The sequence below is a fragment of the Cucurbita pepo genome, chromosome LG04, assembly GCF_002806865.2.
Source record: "Cucurbita pepo subsp. pepo cultivar mu-cu-16 chromosome LG04, ASM280686v2, whole genome shotgun sequence".
Lineage (NCBI taxonomy): Eukaryota > Viridiplantae > Streptophyta > Magnoliopsida > Cucurbitales > Cucurbitaceae > Cucurbita > Cucurbita pepo.
Genome location: NC_036641.1, coordinates 601,399 through 613,608, shown reverse-complemented (window position 1 = coordinate 613,608; position 12,210 = coordinate 601,399). Strand labels below are relative to the sequence as shown.

Sequence of the window (12,210 nt, the reverse complement as noted above, 5' to 3'; positions counted from 1 at the left end):
TCATTTTTACCGTACTATCTTTACCAATTATTTAACTTTATAGATCTAATTTGATGAAATTGAAAGGCTACCATTACATTTTACTAATAAAATAGACATTTATAGGAAAAAAAAAAAAAATACCCGTTTGGAAGTCCCAAAATAAGGCATACATTAATCACCATCAAGTTATGGGCAAAGGGGTTGTGTAATTGGAAGGTCATATTCAAAGTAATAGTACAAACGGAAAGAAAATGACATTCAAACTATCATTATTGAATTACACTCGAGTAAAGAACGGTACATAAATAAACCAAAATCATATTCGAATGAGAGCAATCTTAAGGATACGATGGTTAAGAAAAGATTAAAAGAATTGAAAATCACTGCCTATAATACTGACAAAGTGTAAGCTTTTCAATAGCTCAATTATAGAAACTTCTATATTAAACATGTTTCATGTGAAACAATTTTACGTTGGATGACGTTCTAAAAATTTTTAATAAAAAGAAAAAAAAAATTTATACCTCTCAAACTAAATTTAAATATTATTTTGGTCTCAAAATTTTATTTTTGGTTAAACTTTACTCCTTAACTTTAGAAATATATTTATTTTAATCCCTAAATTTATTAAAATAGGCTTATTTAGTCTTTTAAAAAAATAATTATTATAAAAATAAAAAAAAAGACAGAGATTAGGGCTGAAATCATCATTAATTATTTTATAATGAAAAGATTAAACAAAGCTTAAAAGTGGTAAAGAAAATGATTAGACAAGAGTGATGAAAGTACAAATCCCATGATCATATTATTAAAAACTATATACAAATAAATATAATATAGTATCTAACATTACCTTAAAAGGGAAATTAATATAACAAATTCTAATTGCACATGCAAACATTATAATATAAAATTAAATCTAAAAGCTAATGAAAACATTGGATTAAATTATATGAATTCCGTAAATAAAAGCTATGAAACAAGAACAAAGATTGATTTGCAATTTGAAAGAATATTAAAAGGCACTCATGGGATTCCCACTTTTTGTAATTTAATCATATCTTAATTATTCTCTTAATCATACAAATTATTCCATTAATTTTATGAACAGTTCCCTAAATGTTTAGGGATAGTTTGGAATAATTATTAGAACCAGAACACTTTCTGCTGCTTTTTCTCAGACAGAAGATAAGAACAAATCTCTCTCTCTCCTCTCTCTCTCTCTCTCTCTCTCTCTCTCTCTCTCTCTCTAATTAGGGCTATGAACGATTGAGATTAGAAGAAGAAAAAGAAGGGAAAGATGGTTAAGAAAGTGATTAGTGTTTGGAGTGGGAAATTTGGATATTTGAATGTAATTAGAGAATGAACTTGAAATTAACAAAAACAGAGCAGAAAAAAAGAAAGATAAGAAATTACTCTTCTATGGACTAATAATTTATTCAGATCAAGAGGAAGATGATGACCCATTTGCGCCGGCGCGGTTAATTTTTGTGTCGTTGTCTCCATCGCCGTGGCCGTTGATGTTTTGGGCGTTGTCTTTTTTACAGAGAGTGTTCTTGTTGTTATGCATCCAGACTTTGAGAACGCCTCTGTCGACTCCGACGTGGCTACAGAAGTCTTGAATCAAATCCTCGTCTCGTTTCTGAATCTTCCATCCTACTTTCTCTGCAAATTCATACATTTTATCCTTTTGATTTTGAGTAAATTTCGATCTGAATCGTTTTCTCGAATTCGAACTCGGCGTCAGAATTGAGTGGTGGAATCCGCCACCGGCGTTCTCTGTCATGCCGCCGGATAAGGCGAGAAGCATGTGGGGTGCTGAAGGGTAGTACGAGGAGGAGATCGGTGGAGGAGAGGCAGAGTTTGGGCTTCTGTGCGGCGGCGGATGATGACGGTGGTGGGGTTGATACTCAATGACATGAGTTGTTGTCGGAGTGGCGATTGTATCTTCCGGGTCACGGCGGTGGAAATTCCGATGGCAGCCACAGGCGGCGCATTTGAAAGAGGTTGGATCTGTGGTAGTAGCGGTAGGGGACGGCATGAACTCGCCGCAGCCGTCCAAAGCATGGCCGCCCATACTGGCAGCGTGATTCTTGAGGCATTCTTTGTAGACCAGCGACGGAGGCGGGGGCGGCGTGTGGTGGTGGCGCTTGAGGACACCATTGGTGAAGGAGTGAGATTTGGTGGTTGGTTGGAATTTGATGGGTGTTTCCGCGTCAAATTCAGGGGATTTCACAGCTCCTCCTCCGCCTGTGGTAATGGCGGCAGCGGCGGTGGAAATTGCAGGAATCAAATCCATAGCTCAAACATTTAGAGTAATACAAGAATAAAAATATAATTTTTATGTTTGTTTTTCGACAAAAAAATTAGAATTTGGAGACGCAGAAGAAGAGGGGGAAGGAGATGATGAAGTGATGAATATTTTTTTTCAGTAAAATAATTTTTCATTTAAATTAAAATAATAAAAAAAATGAAGTTTGATAATATATTAAACTTTAACCATGGTTTTGTGATGTGTGGTTAAGTTGGAGAGAGTGGGGTCCACATGGGTTTACATGTTTCTGAAAGTGTAATAAATAAAAGGGGAGGGATTTTGATTTTCAATTTTAAATTTGAAAATTTGATTTAAATAATAATAATAATAATAATAATAATAATAATAATAATAATAATTGACCGAGTTGGAGGAATTTAAGACTCGGGGGATTAGGGGCCGAGTTGACTCAGTAGTAATTTAGTGTATTTTTACAGAAGGGTCCCCCCTTGTTTGTGTGCTATTAATCTCTAACATTTAACCTCATTTAATTACCTCCCTGCGTCCTTTTGGATTTTACTGGGACTCTTGTCCCCCTCCACGTGGTGCTCACCCAGTCCAGTCCTCATATCACGTGCCACGTGTCCGTCCAGAAATAAAGTCAATGTTAGTAGTGGATTAGTCAAACTCCATTGTAAATATCAAATAAATTTAGTTGAAATAATTTATAGAAAATGAAAAATGATTTAAATTGGAGAGTTAAGGGGGGAAATGGAGGGCAGGTGGAAGTGGGTCCCACAGGATGAGGAGATAAGGTCCCGTAATAAGGACAGGGTACCCTTCACACACCTAAACCATTTTTCCAATTCTATGGACACCACACCCACACCCGACAACCTCATTCATTTTCATTTTGTTCCAAACATTTTTGACTCATTCATTAAATAAATATTATAAATTATTAGAACGGTGAACAATATCATACCATCGCACAAAATCATAATTTCTAATAATGAAAGTCATTACTGAAAAAAAAAAAAAAATCATTCCAGAAAAATGTGTAAAAAAGTAAAGATTTGGTTGAAGTTTTAAATAAATAAATAAATTATATTTATTTATTTATTGAAAAAGGGAAAATGATTAGGTTTAATAATTTGATACCCATTGCCCAAACACTCTACCCACCCAATAATGCCTATTTAATTTATTCATACATCCATCGTCCTTCTCTTCGGTTAAGAATGAGAAATAGAAATAGAATTGTAATAAAAGTATTTTCTTATGGACAAGAGCGTTCTAGTGCGTTGTAGATTCTTATCCAAGACTTGTATCATTTGATGATGCCATGTGAATCGCTAGAAACATGTGAAGTGTATGGCTAACCCAATAACGAAAGTTTCGTAAGGGAACTGGAGCAGGCTACCATGAGACAAGCAAAAGATCATTTGATTCGGAACTATTATATGTTCAAGGTCCGATATTGAAATAATTATAAGCTTTAAAATAGGATACAAGCTAGCAATTAATATCTACCAATAAGGAAAATATAAACTAATTAAATATTGAAAATGAAATAAAATATACTATAAATCAAAATATAATATGTACGATATATTCCATAAACAATATATACTCCAAATATTATATCTCAGCATCTTCACCGTCACCAAACTTTCAATTTTACATTAATTTAATTTATACTATAAAAGATTGTGTTTTATTTGAAATGAATGAGATTATAACATGAGATGTATGAGATTATAGAAGGTATAAGCGTATTGATTTTTGGTGAAATTGAATATAGAGACAAGCTATTAGTGTAATAATACAAAAGGGTTAAAGGAGAGACATAGGGATCCTTATGAGGGCAAGCCCTATAGAAAACTAGGTGAGCCTTTTCCTTTATGGCTACACATTGTACTCCAAATGAGTTGTGAAAATAGGGGGAAAAGAATCCAAAGATATGGCAGCTTTAGGAAAAAAATTCTCTTTATTGCTGCAATTGTTTGATCTATGTTGCAACTTTGGCCAATTTGAAATGAATCGAGAGGAGAAAACTCGTTGATTCGAGAGTGAAAACACATTGGTTTGGGTTGAAACGGAGCCTACGCACAAAGGGCTGGTCTAGTAACCAATCCATCCTCTTGGTTGACAAAGCTACGACATTGTTTTGGTAGTAATTGATCGTGTGCATCAAGGGGTTCCATGGCTCGTTAGTCCTTTATTTTATGGCGTTGCATTACCTTATACACATGAAGGAATGAAGTTTTTGTCTCACTAGCGTTTATGTCCAACGAGGTAAACCGTTTTGATATGAACCAAAAGACATCAATCATACAATATACTTCAATGAAGATGTGAAGAAAAGGTTGTCAAAATTACCAAAAGACGTTTCAATTCACGCCACATTGAAGAAGAATGAAGTTTTATTGTTATAAATTTTGGGTGGGTTACAATTTAGAATAATTTAGAGTTATTGTATTTTAAGATATTTTATTTACTTTAGGTTACATTTACATAATGGCTAATTATGGTAATTAAGTATGAATGTTACAACTCTTGGAATATCTTTAATAGTTTCATTTTGAGGCTATATAAAGCCATGTATATTGTATTCGTAACGCAAACTTGAAAAATATAGTAAAAGGAACATTTGTGTTTTCTTTAGCCAATGACTAAGTTTCTTTGCAATTCTACGTAGTTTAGGTTGCATGTAGAATCATTCAAGCTCGACATGATCAATCTTGCTTGTGGAGTGATTCGAATCTCAATCAAGTGTTCTTGCCTTGAAGTATTTGATCAACAAGAATCATTCAAGCTAGATATGATCGATATTGCTTGTGGAGTGATTCGAATCTCAAACAATGTTGTTGCCTTGAGGTATTCGATCAACAAGGTAATCCGAATCTTATTCCCCTTGTAGTGATTCCTTATTTTATCATTTGGTATAGAGCTTCAGGCTCAAGATCGGATATATGTTTCCTTTGCATTTCTTTAGAAGTTGACTGGTGCATCTTTGAGGTATCCAACTTAGGCCAAAGATAATGTTGTCAGGTTTGCAATGCACGAACCAAAACATCTTTTGATAATTTTGACAACCTTTTATTCACATCTTTATTGAAATATTTTGTATGATTGATGTCTTTTGGTTCATATTACATTTGTATTCTGCTGTTTTCTTTCTATATTTCATATTTCCTTTTCTTGTCGTTGAACTTATGATGAGTAGTTGTGCATGGGGAACATTTGGGAATTATTCGTGGTTTGTTGGATGTCTTAAAATGAGAGGTAGGGTTTAGTTTGTTTTCGCTGGAAAACTACGATGACCGTTCCATCTCTCTCTCTGTTACTTGTGGTTCCTCTCTTACAGATGTGTGTTGTGAGGACCGATTAAGGGTGATTTTATTTGGTGTACCTTAATGTCGGGAGGAAACGTGGGTTGTACCACACTCTTGACCAACAACACTCCTCCTTATCCCACCCGATAATATAAGATACGGCTTTCAATCTTCATATTCGGCTGGAAGGAGTTGATTTTTGATTGAGCGTTCTTCACGTAAATTTCTCAAAACATGATTCTCCAAAGATCAGACTGTTTGGATTACTAAAAATGATCATGAATGAGGAAGATTCGTTGGATTATTGGATTAAAAAGGTATCATATAAAATAAGCCCGCTAAATTGAGACCAAAGATCGGTAGGGCATCGCGAAAATTGAAAATTTTAATTTTTAAAATTGATTAACGACTAGTCGGAGTACTGAGATAACATAAGTTGCCATAGGTAAAGTTTGTGATCCTATGAGGGGATTAGGCAATAAGTGGGTATTCATTTTCTGTCGTTGTTACATCATACAACTGTAAAGAAAAATGTTCTATTAGGGACATGTGAGTTATGGGTTCACCATGCTTCAGTTGCGCCACTCTGATAATTGGTTATTAAATATTATCAGAGATTGACATGTTGGAAATTCATTTGAAGAATGTAGACACAAGTACTCGAAAACTTTGATTTGCGAAAAGTGATTTGCAGTTGAACTCTAATTAAAAGTACAAATTTAACTCAACTAATTTAAAAGTATATTTGACTAGCTGAAGAGCAGACCCAAGGGTCTGTACATGTTTGTCGAGTGAATAGAGAAGTATTGCACATCAAAGTTTTAGCACGAATTGGAAAGTAGAGTTCAAGGTCATGAAATGTTTTTATAAAATGATAGATCTCTCCGCGATTACTTTTGTATGCATTTTCTGATCGAATAGTAAGTCACTTACCGAATATATTTTAAAAAAATACTCAAGTCACATGCTACTATGTACCCATTTTGTCCCTACATATGATATTGCAAAAACAACTCGATTTATGGGGCCTGGGCATGTGCCACGTGTCGGTACACAATCGAAAGCATATGAGCGACAACACCTGATTATTCCCTCCTCCTTCTTCTTCTTCTTCCCATCTGTCCCTCAAACCTTCCTATTTATTCCCAACACAGAAGAGCAGAGAAGAGATCGCAAACTCCAATTCCCCATTACCTCTTAATCTTCTTCTTCTTCTTCTTCTCTTTCACCTGGAGATGGCGATGGCTAAGTTCGCTGCCATCTTGATCTTGTTTCTCATTGCCCTTTCCATGTTTGAGACCACGGTGAGACCCTCTGCACCTCTACCTTAATACTCTTCTTGACACAGTGAGAAAACTGACTGTTTTTTTTTTTTCTTGTGGTTCGATTCGTTCTGCAGGTCATGGCCGGCAATGGACGTGGTGGTCGCAACAGGGTAAGTCTTTTCCTAGTCTAGTTTCCTTGTTACTGGACATTGGGGTTCGGAATTCCATAATCTTGGATTCTTTTGTCGTTGCGGCATTTTCTCGAACACCTTGTATGCGTCTGCTCTTGTTTTGATCTGCTCTGTTATTGGGCTTGAAAATGGGGTTTGGAATACTCTTAATCCACTCTTTAATCACTTATTTCCCATTGCGGCATTTCTTCGAACACCTTGTTGTTGTAGTACTCTTATTTTGATGTGCATTGTTGTTGGTTTGTTCAGAACCCATATGGACCAGGGAGCGTCAATATCTACCGTAAATACTCTCCTAATTCCAAATCCCAACAGTTTTTGAGTAATTTTTTTATGGTTGATTTGCTTGAATTAGTGGATATGAAATGGGTTAAAAAATTGACAGAATGCCCAAGTCGGTGCGCCAGTCGATGCGGGAGGACACAGTACCACAAACCATGCATGTTCTTTTGCCAAAAATGCTGCAGAAAGTGCTTGTGCGTGCCGCCGGGTTACTATGGAAACAAAGGCGTTTGCCCTTGCTACAATAACTGGAAGACCAAGGAAGGAGGGCCCAAATGCCCTTAAAAACACACAACCCATTTCCATTTCAATCTCTTTTGTGCTCTTGAAGCAAATTGAGATCTGTTATGCTCTCTTCTTGAAAATGAAGATGAAATATGTCACCCAATCGGGGGAGCTTCTTGGCTTCGGCTTATTCCTTTTATTATGAGCAATGAAACCTCTTGTTTCTGTTCAAATTTCAGTGTTTCCATGTGACGCTGTCGTAATTAGTCAATACTCTGCCCTCAGCCTCACGTGAATGGATGGGTGGATGGCACTGGCAAACGCTTCTTGACCCAATAATAATGGACGAACTACGATCAAATGGATTAAACAGTTACAAAACGGTGGTACTAATTTGGTTTTAGGCTATGATTTGATTCCATTCAAATTGTTTAGTGAGTATTGTGTGCAATCAGTTTGTACAAAATTTGACTATTAAATATTTAATCTCGTTTTCTAACTATATTAATTGAGAAATTAATATTATTGTACCGTAATGTTGACCTTTAATGCTCTAATATCCAATATTCACTTGTTGCAGAAGCAAAAGCAATATCGATTGCACTCACACACCCACAAACATAAACCTTCAATGCTCTAATATTCAATATCCACACCTTCAATGCTCTAATATTCAATATCCACTTGTTGCAGTAGAAGTGGAAGCAAGATGGATCGCACTCACACACTCACAAACATAAATTAAACAAAGAGATATAAAGATTTACTTAGTTAGGAGAGAAGGGAATCTGTTGCACTCTCATAGCACCAAGTATCTTTTACAAAATTCATCCTCCATTGACTCTGTTAGTGAAATAGGGATTGATTGAATGATTGATGAGAAGATTGAATTATGAAGAGGAAATAGGGATTGATTGAATGATTGATGAGAAGATTGAATTATGAAGAGCAAGAATGCTCTATATTTATACAGAGAATACTGAATTATGAAGAGCAAGAATGCTCCATATTTATACCGAGAATACAAAAGATATTTAGAAAATCTACATAAAAATCTGGTAATAGTAAACAAATCAAAATAAAATCTAATCAAATCAAAACTAAATCAAATAAAAAACTAGATCTAACTCCTATAATTACATACTAACTGAAACAAATACATGATCTTTAACAGACTCTATGAAAATACAAAATGACAGTGACTCCAAACTTCAAAATAATGTTAGATAAGCTTTCATATAGGCATAGTAATATTAATACTCGTACATGAATCAAAATGATTCATGAACAAAAATGAAAATATGAACAAAAATGAAAATATGAACAAAAATGGTTATGAATTAAATGAGAGTTAATAACCAAAATAAATGAGAATATGAATCATCAAGTGAACTAAACCCAATACATCTTCCTAACAACTCATAACAAATATTTCACATGATCATTATATCAACTCGATAATCTCGAGTGAGTTATGTGCTCTTGCCTTTGAAGAATTATTTTTTGATTGGCATAAATGAAAATAAATTTTAATACCTTATTCAATTTGAACAAATATAAAACTATGAATATAATCTTCACTCATATAGAGCAAATTAGTAGTTTCTTTAAATACTAATTTTGTGACTTAAACAATAAGAACATATTATTTATTAGATGATCAATAGTAGTTAAGTTATAAGGTGAAGATCATCGATATATAAGTTAGGAACACTATCTTTATTGGCACGAAATAGACATAAAAGAAGAAAAAAAAACTGACATACACCCTTTATACAACAAATTTTATTTGATTGAAAAATCGTTAATTTTGAACATTCTCCGTCATCTAATTTATTGTCATAGTTCGAGCGAATATCAACGTATAAAAAGTTAATGTCCATGTTTTTCACTCACTCGTATGAAACTATATGACCATGCTCCCAACAACGTCCCTATAACTGGCCCGACCAGATACACCCAAATTCCTTCATAATGTGAACTTGCAATCGCAGGTCCAATTGTCCTCGCAGGGTTCATCGATCCACCCGATATAGGCCTAGACATGGTTAACACATGTTACGAGAATTTGTCTTCAACGCTATGCACATGTTGAAAATGCTTTGAAATTAAGGTCTCCTCATAAAATTTTGCCCAAACCATTTTGTATTTTTGTTTGCTTACCCTGCAAAGATGGATGTGATACAAACAGCTGAACCGACTGCTATACCTGCAACCTCTCCTATCTGCCATAATGAGTAGTCATTCATTGATGAACCAAAATTTAGTATTCAATATCAATCTCAAACATAGTTCACATTATTCTATACAAATCAGTTAAAGCTTATTTGTTCTTACTGCTTTTGTGTCGGTGGCAACTGCAAAAGTGACGAACATCATACAGAATGAGACAACAATCTCCATGAGAAGTGCTTTAAGCTCGGAACCAGAAGGTGTAGTGGTGCCTATTTCTTTAATTGGGTCCAATAATATGCGCAGGGTAAGAGCTGCCGATGTAGCACCACTTAGTTGACCAGCTACATAGAGTGGAACCTGTAATATAAAAATCAAATATTTAATTCAATTCAACAAAAATCATGTTTGAAACTAATTGAGTTTTTTTCTTCCGGGTTTGAGTTGGTTCTAATGTTAGATGGTCTATGTAAGATGATGGTGAGATCTCATATGGATTGGAGAGGAGTACGAGTGACAGTAAAGACATTGGGCTCGTAGGGGAGTGGATTGTGAGATCCCATATAGATTGAAGAGAAGGATGTGGAAGTCTCTCCCTAATAGACGAGTTTTAAAAACCTTGAGGAGAAGCCCGAAAGGGAAAGGCCAAAGAGAACAATATCTGTTAGCACTGGGTTTGGAGTGTTACAAATGGTATTAGAGCCAGACATCGGACAGTGTTCCATCTCACACATTGGTACATTCTCTCATATTGGTACATGAATCATCTTGATTCATATCTGAACATTACTGTTGCTTTGATTTATGTATGAGAATTAGTATTTTTATGCCTATACATGAGTTTGTCTAGTATTGTTATTGAGATTGAGTGTCATTTTCTATTTACCTTGTGCCATATAGGAGGAATTTTGTTGAGTGAGACTTTGTAGTTTGAGAGTGCAAGATTATAAACACTTTGATTATTGTGATTGGTTGCCACCCCTGAATGTACGAGAGTTTATTCTCTCCTAACCACGTAACTCTTTGTGTCTCTTTACTTAATTTGTGTTTGTGGATGTGTGAGTGCAATCGATCTTACTTCCGCCTCCGTTACAACAATTATGATGATGGATATGAGTTACTAATATAATCGTCATGAATTATTAAGATAGATCATTATGTATGATTACATAATAAATAATATGTATATCAGTCTCATGAGTTACAAGTATTGTAATACATATGAAAACATTATCGGTTGCATCATATGCTCTCTATTTATTTGTATATTGTAGGATCTCAGACATATGTAGGATCATTTCAATCATGAATTACTTCTCCCTTACAAATTATTATCACTCAAATCGTCGATGAACTATTATTACTACACATGCCCAAAAGAAATTGATGGATTAGAAATTAACAAAAACTTGAGAAAAAGAGTATTAAGAGGAGGAAGAAGGAACCTGTTTCCAAGGAAATCGCCTAAGAGAAGCAAAAGCAAAAGTAACCGCGGGATTCATATGAGCGCCGGAGATATGTCCGACAGCGTAAATCATGACCATGACAATGAGGCCGCCCGCAATGGACGCGCCAAGCTTGGGCAGTTGCCGCTCATCATGGACACTCAATGCCGCCGTCCCGCATGTCACAAACACAACCAAGTAAGTAGCAATCAGCTCTGCCACAACCTACATACACAAAGTGAAAATTTTAGAATATATATGGAAACTATAATTTAGTACTAAATATCCATAACATCAAGACAACACAGTAACTTCAAATTGAAATTTAATCAGAGTGGAACAGAGAAAAGAAAAGTCGGGTGAATCGCTACCTTTTGGTAGAACTCGGGCGGGTAAAATTGGTAAAATCGGTGGCGGAAGAAGGATTGTTGAGGATCAGGGTATTCGATTCTGAAGGAGATGAAGGCTTCTTCATTGATGGACCTCCAATTGGGGTTCTCTACGGCCATGTTTTAGAAATTTAGAAATTTTGGTGGTGGGGTAAGATCAAGATGATGAAGATGATGAAGATGCTTTTTTTTATTAAACAAACTAAAGTATCATACACACTCCATCTTATTTAATATCTTATAGGCACTATATTAATTAGTAGTATAGTGTGTTGTAGATGTGGAGCAATTGTGAAAACAAATTATTAAATGTTATTAGGTTTTAGTTTTTTTTTTTAATTGTTCGGTTTTTGAAAGCATAAGAATGGCCACGGAGGTAAGAAAATGGAGTGAAAGTTAGGTAACATAAATTTAGGATTATTGTATGATCAAGTGGGAGAAAGTTTGATTATAACTATGATATCTTCAATAAACCTTAATTTAAGTCATCATTCGTTGTTTTACGTCTGTCTTACTTGTAACAAGTGGATGTCGTGAATTTGAATAGATGAGTGGATGTCATGAATTTGAATAGATGGGTTAATGGATTGATGTGGGATTGAATGTAAGCCACACGAGTAGCCCAAATATGAATATTAAGTTGACAGAGAATGGTTGACAATTGGGT

General features: G+C 34.9%; 3 protein-coding genes across 4 annotated transcripts; 1 reads left to right on the top strand and 2 right to left on the bottom strand.

Annotated features, from left to right (window-relative positions):
* Positions 1 to 1,298: 1,298 nt before the first annotated feature.
* LOC111793623 (zinc-finger homeodomain protein 9-like) lies at positions 1,299 to 2,413 on the bottom strand. The gene has a single exon (XM_023675583.1). It carries the CDS (start codon positions 2,279 to 2,281, stop codon positions 1,427 to 1,429), a length of 855 nt encoding a protein of 284 aa, XP_023531351.1. The 5' UTR covers positions 2,282 to 2,413; the 3' UTR covers positions 1,299 to 1,426.
* A 4,296-nt stretch (positions 2,414 to 6,709) lies between these two features.
* Positions 6,710 to 8,039, top strand: LOC111793696 (gibberellin-regulated protein 4-like). Of its 2 annotated transcripts, XM_023675701.1 has the most exons (4): positions 6,715 to 6,878; positions 6,974 to 7,009; positions 7,280 to 7,313; positions 7,416 to 8,039. In XM_023675701.1, the coding sequence occupies exons 1-4, from the start codon at positions 6,810 to 6,812 to the stop codon at positions 7,595 to 7,597; spliced, it is 321 nt and encodes a 106-aa protein (XP_023531469.1). In that variant the 5' UTR covers positions 6,715 to 6,809; the 3' UTR covers positions 7,598 to 8,039. The 2 variants fall into 2 exon arrangements, with proteins under 2 accessions (XP_023531468.1, XP_023531469.1); XM_023675700.1 differs by having other exon boundaries at positions 6,710 to 6,878; positions 7,280 to 8,039.
* Positions 8,040 to 9,300: 1,261 nt separating this feature from the next.
* LOC111793853 (aquaporin NIP2-2-like) lies at positions 9,301 to 11,700 on the bottom strand. The gene is made up of 5 exons (XM_023675915.1): positions 11,526 to 11,700; positions 11,155 to 11,379; positions 9,875 to 10,069; positions 9,701 to 9,762; positions 9,301 to 9,575 (listed from the first exon to the last, which is right to left on the bottom strand). Exons 1-5 carry the CDS (start codon positions 11,661 to 11,663, stop codon positions 9,410 to 9,412), a joined length of 786 nt encoding a protein of 261 aa, XP_023531683.1. The 5' UTR covers positions 11,664 to 11,700; the 3' UTR covers positions 9,301 to 9,409.
* Between the last annotated feature and the right edge of the window lie 510 nt (positions 11,701 to 12,210).

What these genes read in the sequence shown, in the direction of transcription:
- LOC111793623 (XM_023675583.1), bottom strand. Translation starts at nt 2,281, where the DNA reads ATGGATTTGATTCCTGCAATTTCCACCGCCGCTGCCGCCATTACCACA.
- LOC111793696 (XM_023675700.1), top strand. Translation starts at nt 6,810, where the DNA reads ATGGCGATGGCTAAGTTCGCTGCCATCTTGATCTTGTTTCTCATTGCC. An exon ending in TTTCCATGTTTGAGACCACG is followed by an intron (nt 6,879 to 6,973) that starts GTGAGACCCTCT and finishes TTCGTTCTGCAG; the next exon opens with GTCATGGCCGGCAATGGACG. An exon ending in GACGTGGTGGTCGCAACAGG is followed by an intron (nt 7,010 to 7,279) that starts GTAAGTCTTTTC and finishes TGGTTTGTTCAG; the next exon opens with AACCCATATGGACCAGGGAG.
- LOC111793853 (XM_023675915.1), bottom strand. Translation starts at nt 11,663, where the DNA reads ATGGCCGTAGAGAACCCCAATTGGAGGTCCATCAATGAAGAAGCCTTC. An exon ending in CGCCCGAGTTCTACCAAAAG is followed by an intron (nt 11,380 to 11,525) that starts GTAGCGATTCAC and finishes TTGTGTATGTAG; the next exon opens with GTTGTGGCAGAGCTGATTGC. An exon ending in TTGCCACCGACACAAAAGCA is followed by an intron (nt 9,763 to 9,874) that starts GTAAGAACAAAT and finishes TCATTATGGCAG; the next exon opens with ATAGGAGAGGTTGCAGGTAT.